The 24,801-nt window shown below is 46.5% G+C and overlaps 1 protein-coding gene across 1 annotated transcript in view; it reads right to left on the bottom strand.

Annotated features, from left to right (window-relative positions):
- Window positions 1-20,489, bottom strand: part of FAM117A (family with sequence similarity 117 member A) — a 52,170-nt gene extending 31,681 nt beyond the window's left edge. Inside the window, exon 1 of the mRNA XM_060256016.1 lies at window positions 20,257-20,489. Within this exon, the coding sequence (XP_060111999.1) occupies window positions 20,257-20,368 (112 nt within the window). The 5' untranslated portion in view covers window positions 20,369-20,489. The remainder of the gene's footprint in view (window positions 1-20,256) is intronic.
- Window positions 20,490-24,801: the final 4,312 nt, after the last annotated feature.

The following is a 24,801-nucleotide window of genomic DNA, read 5'->3' as shown; positions in this document are numbered from 1 at the left end:
TGGAATGGCCTTGAGTCAGCCATAGCTCTGGCAGAGGTTGTCCTTGAAAGGGCAGCTGCTGTGAGAGCCCTCTCAGGCCCACCCACCTCACAGGGTGTCTGTTGTGGGGGAGGAAGGTAAAGGAGATTGTGAACCGCTCTGAGATTCAGAGTGGAGGGTAGAATAAAAATCCAGTATCATCTTCTTCATACAGTGGCCAACCAGGTTCTCTGGATGGCCAACAACAGGGCATAGAGCCTGAGGCCTTCCTCTGATGTTGCCTCTTAGTATTCAAAGGATTCATGCCCCTGAATTCGGTGACTCGCCTCAAGTCACCTTGGCTGGTAGTCATTGATAGACTTTTGCTTCCCGAATCTATCTAATCCCCCTTTAAAGCTATTTATTCCTGTGGTCCTCACTACATCCTCTGACAGTGGATTCCACCTTACTCTCTATGGAAAGTAGTATTGCCTTTTGTCCACCCTGAACCTACCACACATCAGCTTCATTGGATGCTCCCCAGTTCTAGCATTTGGGGAGAGGGAGGAAAAGTTCTCTTTGCCAACTCTCTCAACCCCATGTATAACACAGAGTCAACCACAATTTTTAGTAACTCAAGGGGAGTTGCTTAGTTCACTGCAGGAGGGGAGAGACTATGCTGTTAAAAGCAGTTTAGTACTGCACGTTTCCTCTTACTTGGAAGCTGCCTTATGGGTGGAAGCCTCTTTGTGGGCCCAAGATTAGGTTACAAGGCAAAGATATTGCTGTAAACGGATCCACAAAAGACCACCTCCTCCCATACTGTTCCATCTGCCAAATGAGATCTTCTGTACCAGCACCGCTCCCTGCACCCACTGCCTTCAGAGGCAAGGCAGGCAGGCAGCCTAGGGTTACCAACCACCAGGAAGGGCCTGGAAATCCCCGCTATTATACTTGATCTCTAGACAAGAGAAATCACTTCCCTTGGAGAAAATGGCTGCTTTGGATGGTGGACTCTATGGCAGGGGTGGCCAACGGTAGCTCTCCAGATGTTTTTTTGCCTACAACTCCCATCAGTCCCAGCCATTGGTCATGCTGGCTGGGGCTGATGGGAGCTGTAGGCAAAAGACATGTGGAGAGCTACCGTTGGCCACCCCTGCTCTATGGCACTTTGCCCTGCTGAGGACCCCATCCCCCTCAAACTCAACCCTCCCCTTGCTCCACCCAAAAAGACTCCAAGTATTTCCAACCCAGAGCTGATAACCCTACAGCCAGGGCTTTTTTTTGTAGCAGGAACTCCTTTGCATATTAGGCCACACCCTTCTTATGTAGCCAATCCTTCAAGAGCTTACAGAGCCTACTGTAAGCTCCAGGAGGATTGGCTACATCAGGGGTGTGTGGCCTAATATGTAAATTAGTTCTTGTTACAAAAAAAGCCCTGCCTACAGCAATTGGGGGGGGGTGCTATTCAGTGGTAGACCCTCAGCTGTGGAATGCCCTTCCCCTTGAGGCTCACCTGGTACCTCTCTTTTATGTGTCAGGTCAAAACGTTTCATATTACCCAGGCTTCTCATTAAGGAAAAAGGAAAGGTCCCCTGTGCAAGCACAAGTCGTTTCCGACTCTGGGGTGACGTTGCTTTCACATTTTCATAGCAGGCTTTTTACGGGACAGTTTGCCATTGCCTTCCCCAGTCTTTTACACTTTCCCCCCAGCAAGCTGGGCGCTCATTTTACCAACCTCGGACGGATGGAAGGCTGAGTCAACCTTGGGCCGGCTACCTGAATCCAGCTTCCGCCGGAATCGAACTCAGGCTGTGAGCAGAGAGTTCAGACCGCAGTACTGCAGGGCTTACTCTTTTAGCATCTTTTTAAAAAAAATAACCTGAAAACTGTTTCATAATATTCTTCCTAAGCTGCTCACTGTTTTATGCAATTGTTATGTTCTTGCTGGTTTTTTAATGCTGAATTTTTTTTTTACATTTTTAAATAAATTACCATGGTGTTTTTTGTGTTGATTCATTTCACTTTATAAGCCCCCTCTGGCAGGTTCTCTGGACAGGCAGCGTAGATGTCTTCTAAATAAACAATCTCAGAAAAGAATTTATATGTGTGTGTGTGTGTGTGTCCATGTATGAGTCTGTGTGTGTGCACCTGAAAGTCATGGTGACTGACCCCTACTGGGGGCCTGCGGGATATTCAGGGAGGTGGCTGAATAAAGCCTGCCCTGGCCCTCCTGACTGCTGGTATTCTTTAGAGGTTTCCCTTCCAAGTATTTGCCAGGATCAGCTCGGCTTAGCTTCCAAGAACTGATGAGATTGGGCTTGCCTGGGCTATCCAGTTCAGGGCTCAGAATTTTTAAATTAAGCAGCTTACATCACTGTACTTGAGGGATGTTGGCTCAGTGGTAGAGCATCCACTTGGTAAGCAGAAGGTCCCAGGTTCAATCCCTGGCATCTCCAACTAAAAAGGGTCCAGGCAAATAGGCATGAAAAACCTTAGACTGAGACCCTGGAGAGTCGCTGCCAGTCTGAGTAGACAACACTGACTTTGATGGACCGAGGGTCTGGTTCAGTAGAAGGCAGCTTCAAATGTTCATACTCTCCTCCATTTTAGGCTGAGGGTGTGTGATTGGCCCAGGGTCACCCAGGAAGTTTCCGCATGGCTGAGTGGGGATTCCAACCTGGATCTCCCAGCTCCTAGTCTGACACTCTAACCACTACACCACACTGGCCCTCCAGTTCAAGGGAGAGCTGCCTTCTTGGCTTCTCTTGGGCCCACAGCATGTTAAAAACCAGAGACACCCTTGCTATGCAACCATGCAGAGTCTGCTGATCCCGACATTGAATGCAACCTTCAGAATGAAGTCCATAATTATACACAGAAATGGGCAAACTGGGAATATCTGAAGCTGTGGAGAAAGGGAAGAAGAAGAGGAGGAGGTTGATTTTATACCCCACCTTTCACTACCCAAAGGAGCCTCAGAGCAGCCCACAATCTCCTTTCCCTTCCCCTCCCCACAACATACACCTGTGAGGCAGGTGGGGCTGAGAGAGTTCTGGCAGAAACTGCTCTTGAGAGAACAGCTCTGAGAGAACTGTGGCTGACCCAAGGTCACCCAGCAGCTGCATGGGGGAGGAGGAGTGGGAAATCAAACCCAGTTCTCCAGATTAGAGTCCACCGCTCTTCACCACTACACCAAACAGATGGTGGCACACTGAACCCAGCTAGCAAATAAGCTCTGTGTTGCCAAGGGGCCATTAGGCAGGTGAGATATTCAGCCCTATACCCAGGAGGTAAAACCCCCAAACTCAAGGGTGAATATATGCCTTTAGCAAAAGGCTTTCAAGAACCCCATGGTGCAGGAAGCCCCGCGGCGCAGAGTTTTAAAGCTGCAGTACTGCAGTCCTAAGCTCTGCTCAAGACCTGAGTTCAATCCCCGGTGGAAGCTGGGTTCAGGTAGCTGGCTCAGGGTTGGTGCAGCCTTCCGAGGTTGGTAAAACGAGTACCCAGCTTGCTGGGGGGAATGTGTAGATGACTGGGGAAGGCAATGGCAAACCACCCCGTAAAAAGTCTGCTGTGAAAACGTTGTGAAAGCAACATCACCCGAGTCGAAAACGACTGGTGCTTGCCCAGGGGACCTTTCCTTTCCTTCAAGAACCTGCAATTCAATATCAACCCACCTTTGTCTGATCAATAAGAAAGCCGGCTTGGTTCTCACCAAATGGTGAGACTCACTTGGTGGTTCAAGAGTCACCTGTGGCTCCTTTGAGCATCCTCCCCAGTATGACATCTTCCCCAGGGTTTCAAGACAGAGGGCTAAAACCTTGCCTGGAGGGGGCTAGTGGGTCCCACTTTGAAACAGCTGGCCCCAGAGGCACAGGCCTCATCCCAGGGACAGAAGTACATGTGGCTCTTCGGGTTGATAGCAGTTGTGCATGTGGCTCTCCATTACCTGTAGAGCGGATACCACTGATCTAGGGTTGCCAGGTCTGTGTCGGAAAATACCTGGAGAGTTTGAGGGTGGATCCAGGAGATGGCAACTTTAACATTAAATGCAGTGATTTAAAGAAATAAATGCCTCTACAAGCCAGTCGATGGAGCTGTGGGGGCTTCAAGAACCACACACTATGTGTGAAAGAGCCAGATGTGGCTCCCAAGCCACAGTTTGGCCACCCCTGCTCTGGCCACTTTGAGCCCCTGAAGGGCTTGTGCTCTGACCTTAGCCAAGACCACGAGGGGAGCCCTTTGGGGGTCCAAAGTGACTCAAGCAAGCCTGAGCCCATCCATAAATGTATCCTACAGTTTACAGATCTACAAGATGCAAAATCCTTTGGAGCACAGAGAATTTCTCTCTCTGTCTGTCCTTTTACTCTGTCTGAGAGCCTCATTGCTACTGGCAGCAAAAGAGCGGCATTTGTTCACAATACCAGGCTCCATTCCTTTGGCTTCATGCAGCTACGTCCACCCACACGGATGCAGACTGGAATTCTGTTCTCCGGTATCCAAACATTTTCACCCTGCCAAGAACACACCCCAGTCCGTTCCATCTGTCAATTAGCATCCTAACCAGCTGCCCCCTCCCCCCCACCAAAAAAACCTACCCAACTTGTCCAGCTTTTTTTTTTTGCAAATACAAAGCAAAGGTTTCCACGCTGGCACAGCCTGTTTGCTCCACTCTTGGACCGGTTCGCAGCACCTAGGCAGCAAGGAAAGTTATTTGACAGAGAGACTCCAGCAAAAACCCTCAGCTAAAGACGGGTGAGTCACCGTGGCTTAATAGCATGTTCCTGAAAAGTGAAATATCGCCGCAAGATGCTATAAACCAGGGAGTGGAAGAAACTCTCCTTTGCCTTGGTGGGAAGGGGAAGGCTGCCAATCCATTTCATTTCCCAACTTTGCCAGTTTCCATAACCGACTTTCTAATACCTTATTAGCAGACAGGGACCGGCAGAAGCTACAACTCGACGGCTGATTGAGGCCAGAAGCCTGGAGCCTTGGATGGCATTATGCTAGCAGCCAGGCCAAGAGATTCCATTTTGTTGCTACAAACACATTCATTGCAGGCTACAGTATGGTTTTGTGGGGTGAGGAGGGAGAAGAGCTTTCTCTTCAGACAGCAAATTGTATAGTTCAAATTGGACAACAAGCAACAAGGAAAACCACTAAATTAAGAGGAGGATTATTCACCATTACCAGCTTCTGAAAAGCAGCTGGGTCTCTCCAGAGTTTATGATTTGGGAATGGAATCACTAGGGCTATTTTTGATTTTTTTTTTTTTTTTTTTAAAGCCAGCATGGTATAGTGGTTAGAGCAGGACTGGGAAGACCTGCACTCAAGCCCCAGCTTAGCCACAAAACTCACTGGATGAAACCAGGCCAGCTGACCTACCCGAGAGGGTTGTCATTAGAGCAAAAATAGAGGATGACATACGCTACCTGGAGCTCCTTGGAGGAACAGAAGGATAAAGGCATCAGAGACGAAGGAGCTTTTTAGCACCAAGGCTTGGCTGTGAATTGTGCGAGGAACTGATCGAATCTTGAGCATGTACAGAAAGAGTCTCTACTGAGGAACCACAGCCCAGATCCACATATCCTGGACTGCAGAGGAAAGAAACCTGATTCACCTAAAACCCCTTCCTGAAATTCCTAAAAGGAGACATAAGCTCCTATCCACATCTCTTGTAATGCCTGTTTTCCTCCCACTGAAGGCCAAGGGACAATTGCAGCGAGAAGCTACTGCTTGCAAGTACAGCAGCACATTCACAAGCAGTCTATATGGTGAATTTTATGGAGCTCTAAAGCTGTTTTTATTAAGCAGTGGATAACCTCACCGGTGCTCGATCGCAAATCCTAGTAGGGTTTCAACTCTACATTTTAAAAAGCCAGATTTAAACCATCTGCGGAGGGAAGAAGCCAGACGAGGCTACTTGGTTTTCGAGCCAGGGCACCAGAGGGTACTAGAAGCACACAGAAAATGTGTGCATTGGAGCTTAGAAATGGCTGACTGGGGAAAGATTCGTGTAGCTTACAGAACCAATAAAGGAACGTATTAAAGCCTACAATTCTACTCGGTTCTGGACCAAAAAGAAATCACATTGTCCAGGTTGATGAGGTGGAGAATTTTTTTTCAGATGGCAGCACACTTCTTGTTGGCCATTATTCCGCAGATTAGAGCGTCAAATGCGTGCTGAGCGCCAAAGGAGATGGGTCAGGCGTCTATCACAATAGGACCTTTAAGGATCAATGGGCATTTCAACACCAAGTAGCTGCCATCGTACCACCTACCCATTTAAAGGGGATTTCCCCCATCAAGTTACAGCTGATTTTTGGCAACCCCAGAGGGTTTTCAAGGCAAGAGGTGTTTTTGCCATTGCCCACCTCTGTGTAGCATAAGAACATAAGAGAAGCCATGTTGGATCAGGCCTATGGCCCATCCAGTCCAACACACTGTGTCACACAGTGGCCAAAAAACCCAGGTGCCATCAGGAGGTCCATCTGTGGGGCCAGAACACTAGAAGTCCTCACACTGTTGCCCCTCCCAAGCACCAAGAATACAGAGCATCACTTGACCCAGATGGAGAGTTCCAACAATACGCTGTGGCTTATAGCCACTGATGGATCTCTGCTCCATGTTTATCCAATCGCCTCTTGAAGCTGGCTATGCTTGTAGCTGCCACCACCTCCTGTGGCAGTGAATTCCACTTGTTAATCACCCTTTGGGTGAAGAAGGACTTCCTTTTATCCATTCTAACCTGACTGCTCAGCAATTTAATTGAGTATCCATGAGTTCTTGTATTGTGAGAAAGGGAGAAAAGTAGGCCTTTCTCTACCTTCTCTATTCTGTGCAAAATCTTGTAAGCCTCTATCATGTCACCCCTCAGTCGACATTTCTCCAAGCTAAAGAGCCCCAAGTGTTTTAACCTTTCTTTATAGGGAAAGTGTTCCAACCCTTTAATCATCCTGGTTCCCCTTTTCTGGACTTTTTCCAATGCTATAATATCTTTTTTGAGGTGTGGTGACCGGAATTGTACACAGTACTCCAAATGAGGCCGCACCATCGATTTATACAGGGGCATTATGATACCGGCTGATTTGTTTTCAGTTCCCTTCCTAATAATTCCCAGCATAGCATTGGCCTTTTTTAACTGCAGCTGCACACTGTCTTGACATTTTCAGTGAGTTGGCCTGATCCAACATCGCTTCTCTTATGTTCTTATCTACCACAACCCCAGGATCTCTCTCTTGGTCAGTCTCCTCCGGTTCACACCCCATCAACTTGTATTTATAGTTAGGATTTTAGCAACCCTGGAATTTCTTGGTGGTCTCCCATCCAAGTTGACTCGGTTAGCTTCTGAGATCCAACAAGACTGGGCTAGCATGAGCAATCCAGGGCAAGGAATCTCAGAGTAGATGCCTCCCATTTTGCAAGCTAAAAGGGAGAGAACAAAATAACTTTCTTCTGCCTAGAAAAGAAGCTAAGGGCCAAACAACTGATATCGCACACACGTGTTAAACAAGATTGGAGACTAGTTTCCCAATCATTCTCGCCCTTGCTTTAGGTGTGCATTTGAAGAAGTATTTGGCAGGCTGAGGAGGAGGCAGAAATGAGGGAAGAAGCGGTTAGAAGAGATCAGTTTGGAGCAGAGCAGAGAAAAGTACACTCTGCCAGAGTTCAGATGCTCCTCCCTAAGAAAACAAGCTGTTGAGATTTTCTTCCCCAAACATTTGCATATGATGGCATGGTGCCTTCTCTTCTGCTAAGCCAGAGCTACAGAAAAGCTGCTTCACCTGGACTCACTGTATGCACAAGGCATTGTGAAGAGAGGCTAGTCTGCAAGCACACGACACCCTTATGCCTGCCGTCCCTCTGCTGCCTGCCTTGAGCCAGGGAAACCCTGCAGCCAGGAATCACACACACAAAGACACAATTACACACTCTCCAGAAGCAATCCCACAAGACCACCTCTGTCTTACAAGTGTCTTTCCAATGCCATGCACACAGTGGTGCAGCGTCTCTCCGTTCTTGCATGACTCTCCCCTGGGACAGGCAGCCACAGGATCAAACACTGCAACCACACCTCTAGGTCAAGGGTCCCCAACGTGGTGCCCGTGGGCACCATGATGCCTCCTTTCCTGGCACCTGCCAAGCGTCTTTAGAAAGTGGGCGGGGCTTTTGTCCAGCCAGGATTCTGAGTGGCTAGTGAAGATCTGACTGCCAGTGTAAATTCAAAAAATTGTTGCATCAACAGCAGTTGCTCCCACAGCACAAGGAAGTCCACTCTGTGGCTGAAGGTAAGCTTCGTGTAAGCATGAAAATGAATATGTTCATTTAAAAAGGAGGAGGAGAAGATATTGGATTTATATCCCGCCCTATACTCTGACTCTCAAGAGTCTCGGAGTGGTCACAATCTCCTTTACCTTCCCCCCCACCACCACCACAACAGACACCCTGTGAGGTGGGTGTGGCTGAGAAATCTCTCAGATCAGCTGCCCTTTCAAGGAGAACCTCTTCAAGCGCTATGGCTAACCCAAGGCCATTCCAACAGCTGCAAATGGAGGAGTGGGTAATCAAACCTGGTTCTCCCAGATAAAGAGTCCGCACACTTAACCACTACACCATACTGGAGAACAATGTAAGCCACTTTGAGTCCCCACTGGAGAGAAAGGTGGGGTATAAATGAATTAAAGAATGATTGGCACATTGTTTAGATAGCTAAAATGGCACATAAGCTTCAAAAAAAAAAATCAAAGCTGAGTTTTCCATTAGATTTTTTTATTAAAAGGGAAGTCAGTCACTGTTTCGAAATCTACAGCAAAACCAAGATGATGTAACTTGCACACAGCCACATCTGTTCAGCAATTTCCTATCTCGGTTAAAAAAGGACTTGTCTGGAATCGGCTCCTAGCAGATGACAACTGAAAGTAGGGAATTAAATGAAAAGCTGTGCATTGGGGACAAATATGGACTGTTTGATTATTTATTTATGGTATTTATAGTCTGCCTTTCTTACTGGGACACCAAGAGGATTACACAGAGTAACGGAATCAATAGGATGGGACATTCAACAGACAATGAAACAGGGATTTGGGTTGTAGAATCATCCAGAAATCTAAAACAAACAAACAAAAAAACCCAGAACTGAAGCAAAGCAATGTTCCCTCTAGGACTTTTTTAAAAAGCAGACAAGCATAGGAACGCAGTTCCCTCTGGCTTGGTGTCAGAGGGTGTGGCCAAATACGCAAACAAGTTCCTACTGGGCTTTTTCTACAAAAAAAGCCATGGTTATCTCTTGCTGCCCACTGAGCAGAGTAGTTCACACTGAGCAGAACAGAACAGAACAGCTGTAATCTTAAAATGTGCCGCACAAGACCCTGCGTGGCTCCATACTGCTGAGCAAGGCTTTCTGCATCAATGAGCAGCTGCTCACCCACACAGTTTAGAGGGGAACACGTGTTAACAGGACACGTTAAATGGTGCAAGAGTACATAGAAGGATCCAACTTACAGCAAACTGTACATAGTAAAAATAAGAGGAAGAAGCACACCAAGGATAGACAGCCCGGTTTACATGGGTCAGATGATAATTCCTTCAGAAATATTTTAATGATTTAGAGCTACCCTGTAGCTTGCAATGGGGAAGAGGCAGTTCTGTCCATTGTAGTTTAGTTTTAGTTTACCGTAGTTTATTTATGATTTATATCCCGCCCTTCCCACCAAGTGGCTCAGGGCGGCTCACAGCACATAAAATCTAACATAAAAATATTAAGTTTAAACATTTTACACAGTTAAAAACATTAAAACATAGCAGAAATCTAATAGAACTACACTCAATTTCCTATGCCAGTTAGTTATAAGCCAGCCGGAAGAGGGTTGTCTTACAGGCCCTGCGGAACTGAACAAGGTCCCTCAGGGCCCTCACCTCTTCCAGCAGCTGGTTCCACCAGGAAGGGGCCATTACAGAGAAAGCCCTGTCCCTGGTAGATTTCAGGCGGGCTTCCTTTGGCCCGGGGACAACGAGCAGATTTTGGGTTCCCGATCTCAGTACTCTCTGGGGAACATGTGGGGAGAGACATCCACTTGGTAGAGTTCTGTAGGTACAAACTAGGGTTGCCAGGTCCCCCTTTGCCACCAGCACCTGGGAGGTGAGGTTGACAGAGTCAGGTTGGGAAATGGCTGGAGATTTGGGGATGGAACCTGGGGAGGACAGGGACCTCAGTGGGGAACAATGCCAGAGAGAGTCTAAAGCATCCATTTCCTCCCAGGGGGATGGCTTTCTGCAGTCTGGAGATGAACTGTAATTCCGGAGGATCCCCAGGTCCCACCTGGAGGGTGGAATCCTACAACCTTTCCAGACCCTGCCTTTCTTTCAGGCTGGCTCGACGGCTCCTTACCTAGGTAGAACAGCATTTCAGCACTGGCAACTCAGCTCTTGAGACTGGGTCAGTGAAGATCCACGGGTAATTCACCCAACCCTTCTGAAAATAGCAACGGAGCCACTGTTTTTGGTTTCCATTTTCCTGTTCCTCTGCCAACCAGCTAACCAAGTGGGAATGGGGTGGGTGGGTGGGGGCGAACGATTAATTTTGGCTTCTGAGCCAGGCACCAAATATTTTGCAAGCGGGCCAAAGTTATGGGCTGGCAAGCAGAAGTCAGTAGCATCGTTTACACAAAGGACCGTGGTTTCAATAGCATGATATATCTGCACATGCGCGGAAGGAGGCTACTGTCGAGCTCAGCTCATCGGTTGACACAATGGGAGCAGGAGAGGCTGCAGAACACATTAATGGGCGCATCCTACAAGAGCTACTTGCTACGGGCACTCTGGAGCCAAGACAAGCAGGCTGGAAAGCAGCAGAAGCTTGTATTGCTCTACCTCCCATTTCCCTCCAAGCTCAGTTCCTTCACCACATATTGGAACTAGCAAGCACAGGGCTCAGCCTGTGCACTGAAAGATTTCAGTCAGGTTAGAACAGATAAAAGGAAGTACTTCTTCACCCAAAGGATGATTGACACATGGGATTCACTGGTGGAGGTGGTGGCAGCTACATACATAGATAACTTCAACAGGGGACTGGAGAAACATATGGAGCAGAGGTCCATCAGTGGCTATTAGCCATAGAGGATAAATGGAACTCTGTCTTGGGCAAGTGATGCTCTGTATGCTTGGTGCTGAGGGAGCAACAGTGGGAGGGCTTCTAGTGTCCTGGCCCCACTAGTGGACCTCCTGATGGCACCTTTTTTTTAAGGGGGGGGAGCACTATCGTGACAGAGTGTTGGACTGGATGGGCTATTGGACTGATCCAAAATGGTTTCTTTTTTAATCTTATGTTCACCATTGATTCTGCTTTGAATAGTGCCTGCTAATCTCCACCTAAGAAAGTGTCTTGATACTGAATTGTAAGAGACAGAAAATGGACATTCAAGTGCAGAGCCTCTTTGGCGGTGTGTGTGTGTGAGAGAGAGACCCACATAAAACACATTGAGCAAAGCTGTACATATATGAAGCTAATTTCCACTCTGCTTACTGCTAACAGTGCTCTGTCATCAGCATCTTCCTATCTCTTCTGATTTCCTGACTTCCACCCACTCAGCTTGAAATTTAAATAAAAGCTCACACCTCTAAGGCATTTTGTGCACTTTCTGTTGCATCAGCAAATGGAGTTATCTGTCAAGACATGAAAGGCTATTGCCCCTGCTAAATGGGGCATCAAGAGGTCTTCCAAAGCCTCTTTCAGAAAGACCAATAATATATCAACATATGTTGAGAAGTTTAACTGGAGAGTGACGGAGGACACACAATTTATCCTCCGATACAGAGATCTGATTGCACTGGGAACAGATAACTCTTACTAAGAACATAAGAGAAGCCATATTGGATCAGGCCAACAGCCCATCCAGTCCAACACTCTGTATCACACAGTGGACAAAATCCAGGTGCCATCAGTGGGGCTAGAACTCCAGAAGCCCTCCTACTGTTGCCCTGCAAGCACCAAAAGTATAAAGGATCTCTGCCCTGGACAGAATGTTCCATCTATATCTTGTGGTTAATAGCCACTGATGGACCTCTGCTCCATATGTCTATCCAATCCTCTCTGTCTATGCTTGTAGTCGTCACTAGTGTTCCCTCTAAGCTGAGTTAGTGTTAGTCTGGCTCACATATTTTGTCTTAGCTCATGAAAAATGGTCCCAGAGCATACTAATTTATGCAGTAGTTCATGACTTTAATGCTAGTAGCTAATAACTTTAATGCTAGTAGCTCACAAAGCAGGATTTCTGCTCGCAAGACTCCACAGCTTAGAGGGAACATTGGCCGTAACCACTTCCTGCAGCTCTGAATTCCATGTGTTTATTACTCTTTGGATGAAAAAGGACTTCCTTTTATCTGTTCTAAGTCTACTGCTCATTAATTTCATTGCATGCCCATTAGTTCTTGCATTGTGAGAAGGGGAAAAGTACTTCTTTCTCTACCTTCTCTATCCCATGCATAATTTTGTGAACCTCTCATCTGTCTTAGACAGGTACACTTGAGGATACCTGCCCAACTTAGATGGTTTTCTAATCACCCCCCCCCCCCCAGATTGCCAATCCCCAATTGGGAAACTATAGGATCTTAGCGTACAGCTGTGTAAATAAAACCCGCTAAAAGACACCATAAATTTTAAACAACAAGACAGTGTAATGCAGAGGTCAGTGGTGTACTGACAAAACTTGCACATAGAACTTCAAATAGAAAGCATGTAGCAAAGAAACAAACAGAAGACAGTTCAAAAGCAGTCTTTTCAATCACAAAGGAGTGACAATAGTCCAGTAATTAGTTCATGGAACTAAAAGAAGCCCTTCCAAAGACGTCTGTTCTAGATATCAAGACGTTTCATCCGTCTTTCTTCAGTTTGGAGGCTTATTACTGGAACCCAATCTTTACAATACATTCACAGGAGACCATGTCTGTAAGATTTCCAGGTTCTCCTGTCTGTAAGATTTCCAGGTTCTCCTGTCTGTAAGATTTCCAGGTTCTCCCCAATTGGGGGCAGGGGATCCCCTGGTTTGGAGGCCCTCCCCCCGCTTCAGGGCCATCAGAAAGTGGGGGGAAGGAAGGGAAATATCTGCTGGGCACTCCATTATTCCCTATAGAGATGGATTCCCATAGGATATAGTGGAGAATTAATCTGCAGGTATCTGGGGCGGGGGGGGGGGTATTGTTTGAAATAGAGGCACCAAATTTTCAGCATAGCATCTGATGCCTCTCTTCAAAACACCCTCCAAGTTTCAAAAAGATTGGACCAGGGGTCCAATTCTATGTGCCCCAAAATAAGGTGACCCAATCCTTCATTATTTCCAATGGAGGGAAAGCATTTAAAAGGTGTGTGGTTTAAATGTGATGGCCAGAACTCCCTTTGGAGTTCAAGCATGCTTGTCACAACCTTGCTCCTGGCTCCACCCTCAATGTCTCCTGGCTGCACCCCCAAAGTCCCCAAATATTTCTTTAATTGGACCTGGCAACCCTAACCGGATACATTTCAAGGTGCTGGTCTTAACCTTTAAAGCCCTATATGGCCTGGGACCTGTCTACCTTTGGGACCACCTTTCCCCATACGCATCCCAGAGAGCACTACATTCAGGGTCTCAAAATCTCCTTAAGATCCCTGGACCAAAAGAAGCTCGATTGTCCACCACCAGAGCCAGAGCGTTCTCAGTAATAGCCCCCACTTTGTGGAATGTCCTCCTCGAAAACATCAGGGCCCTGCAGGACCTGCCACAGTTCCACAGGGCCTGAAAGACTGAATTATTCAAACTCGCCTTCTACGGTTAAGGAGGAGGTGGCTATTACCTTACAGCACTGACAATCTCACTGAACTAACATAATGGAATTTAGAAACTTGCCATCTCGGACTTTTAACAAATGGATTTATCGTTGTTAATATGCATGGAAATGTTTTATTATGTATTTTATTTTTTAAAATATTCTATGTTGTTTTTTAACTGTTTTTAACTGTTGCTAGCCACCCCGAGCCTGTCGGGGAAGGGTGGGATATAAATCTGATAGATAAATAAATAAATCCCTCCCCCAGTTCCCCAGTTGCAAATGCAAAACTGGGAACAGAAAATTGTGATGTTAAGTTACTTGCAACTATGAGAAGGGAGCACTCCCTGGAGAAGATCCTGATGCTAGGAAAGGCAGAATGCAAAAGAAGAAGGGGATGGCAAAAGATGAGATGTCTGGACACTGTTATTGATGTAACAAACACGAATTTGAGCAGACTTCGGAGGATGGTGGAAGACAGGAGGGCCTGGCGTGACTTTGTCCATGAGGTTGCAAAGAGTTGGACTCGACTGTGCGACTGAACAACAACAAAAGAGACCACCACAGTAAGACTTCAAAAGAGCTGGGTGTTTTAAATCCAGATAAGCCAAAAGTGAATCAACATTGTGCTGGGGGAGGAGTAGAGAAGGATGACTTAAGAAGCAAACCAGGCAGCTTACTTCCCCATGGCCACTGTCTCTAGGTGCTTCCCCCCCGCAGCTGGAGTATCAGTACTAGAAACAGAAAAGGACTTAAGAGAAAGGGACTGCAAAAATATAAGCTCTGCAGTGTCTCCCTTCCCACCCTCTTTGCTCCTTAAATCAGACCCACCTAGCTATGCAACTGCAGCTTAAACCCATGAAGTCTGCCGATGTTGTGTCTCATTTGGCCTCAACAGGCCTTGCTGTTGCTATAAAAACACAGAGCTTGCCTCATCTTCTCTTCTAACTGAACATAAGGGAAGTCCAAACTTGCATATTCCCTTTTAAGACAGCCAAGCAACACTTTCCCTCTAAGAAAAGGGGAGTGATCTGTGAGGGATGATCTCAAAAACAGAGTCCTGGAATCCACCTCCCACAACCTGGCTTCACTGAATATTACTTTCTTGGCTGCAACAGAGAACTTGATCTAACTGCATGTCAGCTGTCTAAAACAACACACCCACAAGTTACACTGGAGTAATTTACTCTGCCCCAAGTACAACTTTCCCTTTTCTATACCTGGATCTAATGTGCACTTGGGTCTAACCCGAACATTCATAATCCGGGTGCTCACCAAAAGGCTATTGAGCACAAAAGTGAAACATAAGGATGCAATTTCTTTTTTAAAATTTATACTGAAAACCAGCTTAGGGTTTAAGGTGCTTTGTTGCCAATATTTGACTTTAAATAGAAAGTCAAATATTGGCAACAAAGCACCTTAATTCAGACACATAATAAAAGCCAGGTATATATTAGGAATTTTATAAAATATATTATATAAAATTTATATATAAAATATATATATAAAATTTATATAATATATATTTCCTAAATATATTAGGAATTTTATAAAATGGCCTTGCCTAGCCAGGTACCAGAGTAGTTTCTTTTAAGCACAGCCATAACACAACACTCTGTTGTTTGCATGATCCCTCAGCGGCAGCCAAGATTTTTATGTGTCTCAAATGAGCAGGAGGCAGATGGTTGAACTAAGAGAAGACAGAGTCGGTTTTATATCCCACTCTTCACTACCCAACGGAGTCTTAGAGCAACTTACAAACATCTTCCCTTCCTCTCCCCCACAACAGACTGCCTATGAGGCAGGTGGGGCTGAGAGGGCTCTGAAAGAACTGAGACTGACCCAAGGTCACCAGGCTGGCTTCATGTGAGGGAGTGGGGAATCAAACCCGGGTCTCCAGATTAGAGTCTACTGTTCTTAACCACTACACCAAGCTGGCTCTTGGAGGTGCTTTACAATGCAATCCTATGCAAAGATTACTCTGGTCCAAGCCCACTGATTTCAATGGGCTGAGATTGGAATGTCTCTTTCCAACTGCACTGTCCATCAACTGTCCATAAATTGCATGCGGACTGAGACCGCTTTTCTGACGGCCAGCAATCCAAGGTAATACAGATCAGGGAGACTGAACCAATATGGTCTGACAATACTTAAATTAACAGGATGTCGTCCCCCCCCATGCAGGACCAATGGTTCTGCTTTTTGAGGGTAGCCTTTCTACAGGTAGATCTTCCTTCACCAAGATTTCTTACTTAATATTATTGGCAGTTACTGTAAGCTTTTCAAATGTGCATTGCTGGATCAAAGGTCTTGCCTTGAGAATGAATGGAAAGCTAACTTGCAAAAACCTCAGCTGCTAGAGTCCATCAGAACTCTCTGCAATCCCGTAGCCTGTTTGACGATAAACTCTGCAAGAAATTCCTGGGCCAGTATGTGCAGAAATGAAGACAACATACTATTTACAGTCAACTTAAAGTACAATATGAAACTTACAAACCTAGCACGGGACCTAATTGGGACAGGAACCCCAACCTGGTGCCCAGGTGCCAGCCAACCCCCCTTTCCTTGCACCCGCCATGTGCTTTTACAAAGTAGGTGGGACCAGATAGGAATTTTGCCCAGCGGAGCTTCTGATTCACCATGAGAGATCTGAGGTGTGGATTCAAAAAAACATTTATTTGGCAACAGCTGCCACCACAGCACCGAGGATCTTCACTGCATGACGGAAGATAAGCTGTGTGAAAGCATGAGCGTATTTTTAAACAATATACTTGTTCTAAAAGATGCCCTGTTAAGCAGAATGCCTGCCTGAAATGCTGAAGAATTACTTGCAGAGTTATGCATAACTGCGCTCCCTGACAGTTTTTGATTGGCTCCGCCTCCTGCGGCAGCCATTTTTGGTCAGCTCTGCCACCATGTGTCAGAATTCCAGCGATACCTGCAGGCCCAAAAGCTTGGGATCTCCTGATTTGGGATAAAATAAAGCTGTGTATGAAAGCACACAGATTCACGTAAGAGTTAAGTCCTGAACAGAGAGTAAAAATAGATTTCTTAGCTTTATTCCCATTGTTGAAGTCCTTGCTATTTAACCCAGATTGGAGGAGAAAGCCCAAATCCACTTCCCTAAGGTGCTTGCAAAAGAGGGCAAGGTTGTACGATCCTGCACTAAAAACCCAACCTATGTTTTAAGAGACACTTGCCTCCCTCTACTTTAAAAGCAGATGCACCACAGCAGTAACAATCCAGTCAAGGGAAGCACAACCAGGCCTCAGATTCAGCAGAAGCTCACAGGAACACAGCTCCTGAACCTTTCTGATAGTTCCCCCTCTTCCTCCCTACCTAACTTGTCCACTGAATAGAAGGTGCAGCTGCATAACAATCCTGTAATCAGGAGAGCAGGCAGCCAGCCAGCTTTGCCATGCCCCCAGCAGCCCTCATTAACCCCTGGAGAAGCCTGCGCCACCCTTTCTCCACGTCTTATGTGATTTTGGACAGCGGGTGGCTTGCTGGCCTTTTGACTGGGAGGGCGGCCAAGGAGAGCCCCAGGTGAACGAGGCCTGCTTGGGCTGGCTGGATCTCTAGCCAGCCCAAGCAGGCCTCACTTGCCCAGGGTTGCTTTTGGCTGGGGGCTGTGGCGGCATATGCTAATGAGCTCCGCCACCAATTTTTCTACAAAACAACCTCTGAGCACAACTATTAGCAAAGCTACGAAGGTGGGCTCAGCTCCACACTGAATAAATTGTCCATCCCCATCCCCCCCCCCCCCCCAAGAAGAATTTACTGGAAGGGAAGTGCAAGTCAGGGGCTACTGCAACCACAACAAATTCTTCCCCATTTCTAATTTCCCTTGGCCAGTCCTCAATACACTTGCAACAGCACAGCTAGTTTTTAGCTCCTTTTTGTTGTTGTTGCTATGCCTCTGGAATAACCTGAGCAGGCCAATACCACTGTGTGTGAAGGAACTTTGGCTGCAGAACAGCTTGCATTAAATCAACATGACCTAGATAAGGTCAGCCTCCAGAAGAAAACCCCATGGGAACGCATCAGAGCCTGACTTAGGGATGTGGCTGACTTTCTGACTGTATGCCCACCAGACCGTATGGCCAGTGTCAACAGACCCTAACACTTCTCACATTAAACTCTCTCTCTCTTTACACGCACACTACTCCAAATAACTCTGCAACATCTGCACATTGCTCTTTTCCATACACAAAAATAGTATGTGGACTCTCTTCCACAGATGTGTGATCCTCATTTCACAATTTCTAGGAGAAATTTCTCTCATTTCTAGGAGAAACCAGCAGCCACTGTTCCCCAACAGCGCCACCAGCCTGGTTTTTCCCACACTCACTGTTTGACTTGCCACTCACAGTTCATGTTCTTTCCAGAATTCTGACCTATGGGGGTGTTGAAGATTGTGTGTGCATATGCAACAACTGGGAATCCAAATTCCAAGGTGCCCCATCACCCTAGGGACCCAAGGAGTAGGAAAGGTCAAACAATATCCTTACCTACTACACTTTGGTTAGGTGTAAACGGCATGAGGGAGGTCCAGGAGGCCACCTCTGAGAACCAGAGCAGTGTAGCCTATGACCAGGAAGTCTTGAATTCAAACGGTAACTTGAATTCAAACGGTGATCTTGGACCAGACAGCCTTGTCTTTCAGCCTAATCTGCTCCAAAGAAGTTTAGATGACATGGGAAGGGGGACACACGAAACTGCCTTATACCGAATCAGACCTTTGCTCCATCAAGGTCTGTACTGCCTACTCAGACTGGCAGTGGCTCCCCAGGGTCTAACTCAGTGGACTTTCACATTACCTTCTGCCTATGCTTGCTACAACTGGAGATGCCGGGTACTGAATCTGAGACTTGCAGCATGCCACCTAAATGCTCTAACCATTGAGCCACAGCCCCGCCTCAGGGAGAGACACTAAATAATTTTTTTATCTATGATCCCTTGACAATCCATCTTTCCAAAGTCCAGTGAGTCATCCAATTCCTAAACTTCAGCCTCTCCTCCAAGTTCATCCACTGCATTCTCTTCCCCACCACTTTCCCTATAGCTGAGCCCCCCATCTCTGCTCCCTGCGTGAGACTTCTACACCACACATGCCTCTTCCTGAATCCGCCATGTTGCTCACACTGTTGACGCCGGAAAAAAACAACAACACAACCTGCTCCACCCCACTGCCTCCTACCCAGTAGACCCCTTCCTAAAAGGCTCATCATCAAAGCCATCTCATTCTAGATGCCTTTTCTCAACTCTTATTAGCTCCTGAGACAAGATGACTCAGAACCATGGGTCCTCCCTGCAGCCACAAGCATATCTTCAGAGAACAGAGTGCTGTTTTGCAATCTCTTGGCTTGGTTGTCCCCAATTTGATGTCCCTAGAAGGCCAGCGCCCTAGGCAATCACCTAGTCTGCCTAATGCCAGAGCTGGCTCTGACTCCACTATAAGTCCTCACTATCTCTATTCTATCTAGGAAAGGTCCTCACTATCTCTATTAAGTGAAAGAAGAATAACAAAACAAGAGCCCAGCACCCTCCAGATACTTGAAGATAAAGAGCCTGCACTGTACAAGGGGTTGGACTAGATGACCCAGGAGGTCCCTTCCAACTTTATGCTTCTAGGCTACCAAGCTTCCGTCCGGCAGAAGCCTTCACGAGTCACTTTTTATCAGCTTTAGCTGAACTACACTCTCTTATATGATAGGAAAGCCAGCAAAGTCAGACTAGGATCTGGGGAGATTTGGATTCCAGTGCCCACCAATGTTCCCTCTAAGTTAGCTCACAATTTTTTAGCCCCACAATTTTTTGTCTCAGCTCAGGAAAAATGGCCCCAGAGCACACGAATTTATGCAGTAGCGCACAACTTTAATGCCAGTAGCTCACAAAGCAGAATTTTTGCTCCCAAGACTCCACAGCTTAGAGGGGACATTGGTGCCCACACTGCTATCGAAACTCACGAGATGACCTTGGGCCACTCAAGCCCCCTCATCCTAACCTACCTCACAGGGTTGTTGTGAGGCTAAGATGGAGGGCAGGAGAATGGCGTGTAAGTCACTTGGGATCCCCACTGAAGAGAAAGGCAGGGAAGAAGTGTCAAAATAAACCCGAGGCCACCGCCGGACTCCTGCTTTTATAGGGTGGGACAGGTTAACATAGCCAGTGTTCCCTCTAAACTGAGTTAGTGTGATCTAGTTCACAGTTTTTTAGCCTCCAGCTCACACATTTTTGTCTTGGCTCAGGAAAAATGACCCCAGAGAGCAAACTAATTTATGCAGTAGCTCACAACTTGAATGCCAGTAGCTCACGAAGTAGAGTTTTTGTTCACAAGACTCCACAACTTAGAGGGAACACTGAACACAGCTACCCCAACTGAAGAAAAATCCAATACATTTAAATCTCCTCTCCCCAGCACTGCAATCTCTTCAACCCCCCCCCCGCCCCCACACCTGCCCTGTTCTTGGGCCTCTCCGTTTCCCTCCCCTTTACCTGCCCGTCCCCCGTCCCCGCCTCGCCGCTGCTGCAGCTGGAACGGGACGGTGGCTTTGAGCGGCTGCAGCCCGCCTCGGCCACAGGAAGACGAGGAAACCCCCGCCGCCATCCCTTAGAGCAGCAGCAGCACCAGCCCTCCTTCAGCAACAGCCGCTCCGTCGCGACTAGTTCGCGGGACTCCCGCAGCGCTGGGTGCCTTTCCCACACCGTCCGGGGGGCTTGGCCTGAGCGAGCGAGCCGGAGCAGCTCATTGGACAAAAGTGGTGAAGGGGCGTGGTTTGGCGGAGGCGCGCCCACAGAGGCTGGCCCGACGCAACGGCACGTTCGCTGGTTCAAAGGATGTAGGCGGGGAGGGAGGAGTGGCCAATGGGAAATTTTGGGGCCTTTTTTTTTTTTTTTTTTGCTTTTTGCTGTTGTTACGCTCTGGTTTGAGATTCCGCATAGGATTGCGCTGCGAAATAGAAAGATTTCATGCAGGAAAGAAACGTGGCTAGTTAGTGTTCGCTTCGACGTTTCGCCCGTGGGGCAGATTTGGCACAATGACTCAGGGGCTAAAGCAGGGGTGGCCAAACTGCGGCTCGCGAGCCACATGTGGCTCTTTCACACATATTGTGTGACTTTTAAAAAAAACCCCTCCCGCCAACCTGAAGAAGGTATTTGTTTTTTTAAATCACTTCTCCAAGCAAGCCGGTCGATGGCTTTGAGAATGCATTTAAAGTTGCTTTCTTTCTACCTTCCCCTCCCCATCTATCTGCCTTCCTTCCTTTCAACATCTAATGTTCATGTCTTGTGGCTCTCAAACGCCTGACATTTATTCTGTGTGGCTCTCACATTAGGCAAGTTTGGCCACCCCTGGCCTAAGGAAAGCAATTAAGGCAGGTCTCATTCAATCGGAATCCTGCTTGCAAACGTAGCTGGGAAATCCAAAACTTCATGGTGAACAGAAAAATAAAACGTGCAAACGGGACAAGGTGCTGTCAGGCTATGGAATGGCCTATATACACACTATGGTTGTGATATCATATGTACTGTATGTACTTTGGTTGAAAATTCAATAAACTGTCTTTGAAAGGCTATGGAATGGCTCAGGAAAGATTGTCTGACTAAAAGGAGGGAGATTGCATTAACAGTTTTTCATGTGAGTGAACAGACTAGGTCAGAATTCCACACACCTGAAACTATCTTCAATACTTATTTCAGCATCAGCTTCTTGAATTAGCAGACCAGGCTATATGAATTCAAAATGCAAAGGAAGGGGGTGTCACATTTTTGAACGCTCTCCTCTGTCAACTGTAATCCCTGCGAACTAGAAAACCAGTACAGTGGGCTGCACTAGAACTTCATTTTCTAATTTTTCTTCTTTAGTGTAAGTTTCTTCTTAAAAGTGTAAGGACGCATTAAGGATTGCATCCCTTCAACTTATAGTTAGAACAACACAGCCCATTGGGTGCTTCATTCTGCTGCATGTGTGTACCAGGCCAATGCTGTGGCCTACCAGTTATTTCAATTACTGGGCTCCTCTGGGAATTTCTGTAGATGTAAAGAACATGTCTTATCACACAAAGTATGTATGGTATAATAGTTAAGACTGGAATCTGGGAGACCTGGCTTTGAATCCCCACTCTATAACGTGAAGATCACTGAGCCAGTCACACAGCCTCAGCCTAACCAATCTCACAAAATTGTTAGAGGATATAATGGAGGAGGGAAGAACAATGTAAGCTGCTTTGGACGCCTGCCAGAAAGAAGGGTGGGGGTGTAAATGAAACAATGAGTTAATTCTGCTGACATTAATGGTACGTATTTATTTAAAACATTTCTATGCTGCTTTACCATCCAACTCAGGGTCCTGGAGGCAGCAAACATTCAAACAGAGGTTAAAATGCAATTATATATAAAATATTTTTTAAAGAAATAAAACGTAAAGACACACAAACAGGAGGAGGGCTAAGAAGATATAGTGAGTGAATGCCAAACAAAGCAAAAAAAAAAAAAGTCACCAACTGCCAAAAGGCAATGATAGCCATAAATACAGCTCGCTGGGGAAAGATTCCAATGCTTCAGAGCCACAACTAAGAAGGCCCTTTCTTGGGTTTCCACCTGTTTAGCCTCAGATGGCAGAGGCACCTGAAGCAGGGCCTCCAAAGTTGACCAGAGTCAAGTAAGCGTGTATCAGACTGCAGTCTCAGGCAACTACATCCACACAGCAGCCTATAACGCAGGAGAGGATATGAGGGTCACATTAGCTTCCTGTGCCAAATGCCAGACAAGCGTGCTTCTGTGTACTTGTGCAAGGCTGGGTTAAACTCCGAACTAACTGCAACACACAGAAATCTGACAATGAGCCAGGGCACCAAATGCCCCTCACTTGTCAAGTGCACAGAGAACAAGAGCAGAATGGCAGCCCAGCATCAGAGCAAGCAAAGGACAGGAAGGGGACCGTAAAGGCTGGAGGACATGTTACCGACTAGCTTGCACAAGAACAAACCAGAGTGCCTTAGCAGCCATCTTGAAGCATAGTATCAGGTTGTGAGGAGCAGCAGCAGAGTGCTTCTAATATCAGCAAATTGACTACTAGGTGGAGGGTAGCCCCCCCCCCCATTCAGTTGCCTAGCATGGACCCACTAGATTGCATCACATGTGGAATAAAATCTTGTTGGCCTTTGGTTATTATTATTTTTTTTTGCTGCCATTGATTCACACAGCTATCCCCTCTGCAATTACTTGCAAGTCTGAACTCTGTATTTGCATCCTTATACATAAGAAGCAACCTCTCCTGCTTAAAAAGTTTGGCTTTAAGAAGAATTGCAGATTTTTACCCCGCCCTTCTCTCTGAATCAGAGCAGCTCACAATCTCCTGTATCTTCTCCCCCCACAACAGTCACCCTGTGAGATGGGTGGGGCTGAGAGGGCTCTCACAGCAACTGTCCTTTCAAGGACAACCTCTGCCAGAGCTATGGCTGACCCAAGGCCATGCCAGCAGGTGCAAGTGGAGGAGTGGGGAATCAAACCCGGTTCTCCCAGATAAAGAGTCCACACACTTAACCACTACACCAAACTGGCTCTTTAACTGAATCATATGTTGGTGGGGTGAGGGCATCAACTCAAAACAAACAGCTTGCGGATGTAATTTCTGAGCCTCTGGTTATTATTTTTGAGAATTCTTGGAGAACAGGAGAGGTGCCGGAAGATTGAAGGCGGGCGAATGTTCCCATCGTTAAGAAGGGGGAAAAAGATGATCCAGGTAACTACCGACCCATCAGCTTGACATCTATACCTGGAAAAGTTTTAGAACAAATCGTCAGTCAGTCCTGGAACATTTAGAAAGAATGGATGTCAGCATGGTTTTCTCAAAAACAAGCCATGTCAAACTAACATGATCTCTTTTTTTGAGAAAGTGACTACCTTGCTGGATCAGGGGAATGCTGCAGACATCGTTTATCTTGATTTCAGTAAGGCTTTTGATAAAGTTCCACATACTATCCTTGTTGACAAGTTGGTAAAATGTGGTTTGGATCCTGTTACCGTTAGGTGGATCTGTAACTGGTTGATAGATCACACCCAAAGAGTGCTTGTGAATGGCTCCTCATCCTCTTGGAGAGGAGTGACAAGTGGACTGCCTCAAGGATCTGACCTGTTTTGTTCAACACCTTTATCAATTATTTGGATGAAGGAATAGAGGAAATGCTTATTAAATTTGTAGATGATACTAAATTGGGATGGGTTGCAAACACAGAAGATGACAGAAACCAGATACAGGTGACCCTGACAGGCTGGAAAACTGGGCTAAAATCAATAAAATGAATTTTAACAGGGATAAATGTAAAGTTCTGATTTAGATAGGAAAAATCCAATGCATGGTTATAGGATGGGGGAGACTTGTCTTTGCAGTAGTATGTACGAAAAGGATCTAGGGGTCTTAGTGGATCATAAACTGAACATGAGTCAACAGTATGATGAGGTGGCTAAAAAGGCAAATGCAATTTTGGGCTATATCAACAGTAGTGTCCAGATCACGTGAAGTGATGGTATCGCTTTACTCTGCTCTGGTGAGACCTCACCTGGAGTATTGCGTTGTTTTGGGCACCACATTTTAAGGATATAGACAAGCTGGAACGGGTCCAGAGGAGGGCGACAAAGATGGTGAGGGGTCTGGAGACCAAGTCCTATGAGGAAATGTTGAAGGAGATGGGGATGTTTAGCCTGGAGAGGAGGTGGCTGAAAGGTGATATGATCACCATCTTCAAGTATTTAAAGGGCTGTCATATAGAGGATGGTGTGGAATTGTTTTCTGTGGCCCCGGAAGGTAGGACCAGAATCAATGGGTTGAAATTAAATCAAGAGTTTCCAGCTCAACATTAGGAAGAACATGCTGACTGTTAGAGCGATTGCTCAGTGGAACAGGCTTCCTCGGGAGGTGGTGGATTCTCCTTCCTTGGAGGTTTTTAAACAGAGGCTAGATGGCCATCTGACAGCAATAAAGATCCTGTGAATTTAGGCAGAAGTGTTTGTGAGTCTCCTGCATTGTGCAGGGGGTTGGAC

Source organism: Heteronotia binoei, chromosome 15 (assembly GCF_032191835.1).
Source record: "Heteronotia binoei isolate CCM8104 ecotype False Entrance Well chromosome 15, APGP_CSIRO_Hbin_v1, whole genome shotgun sequence".
Classification (NCBI taxonomy): domain Eukaryota; kingdom Metazoa; phylum Chordata; class Lepidosauria; order Squamata; family Gekkonidae; genus Heteronotia; species Heteronotia binoei.
The sequence above is the reverse complement of the archived record's forward strand: the minus strand, read 5'-3'. Positions and strand labels throughout refer to the sequence as shown.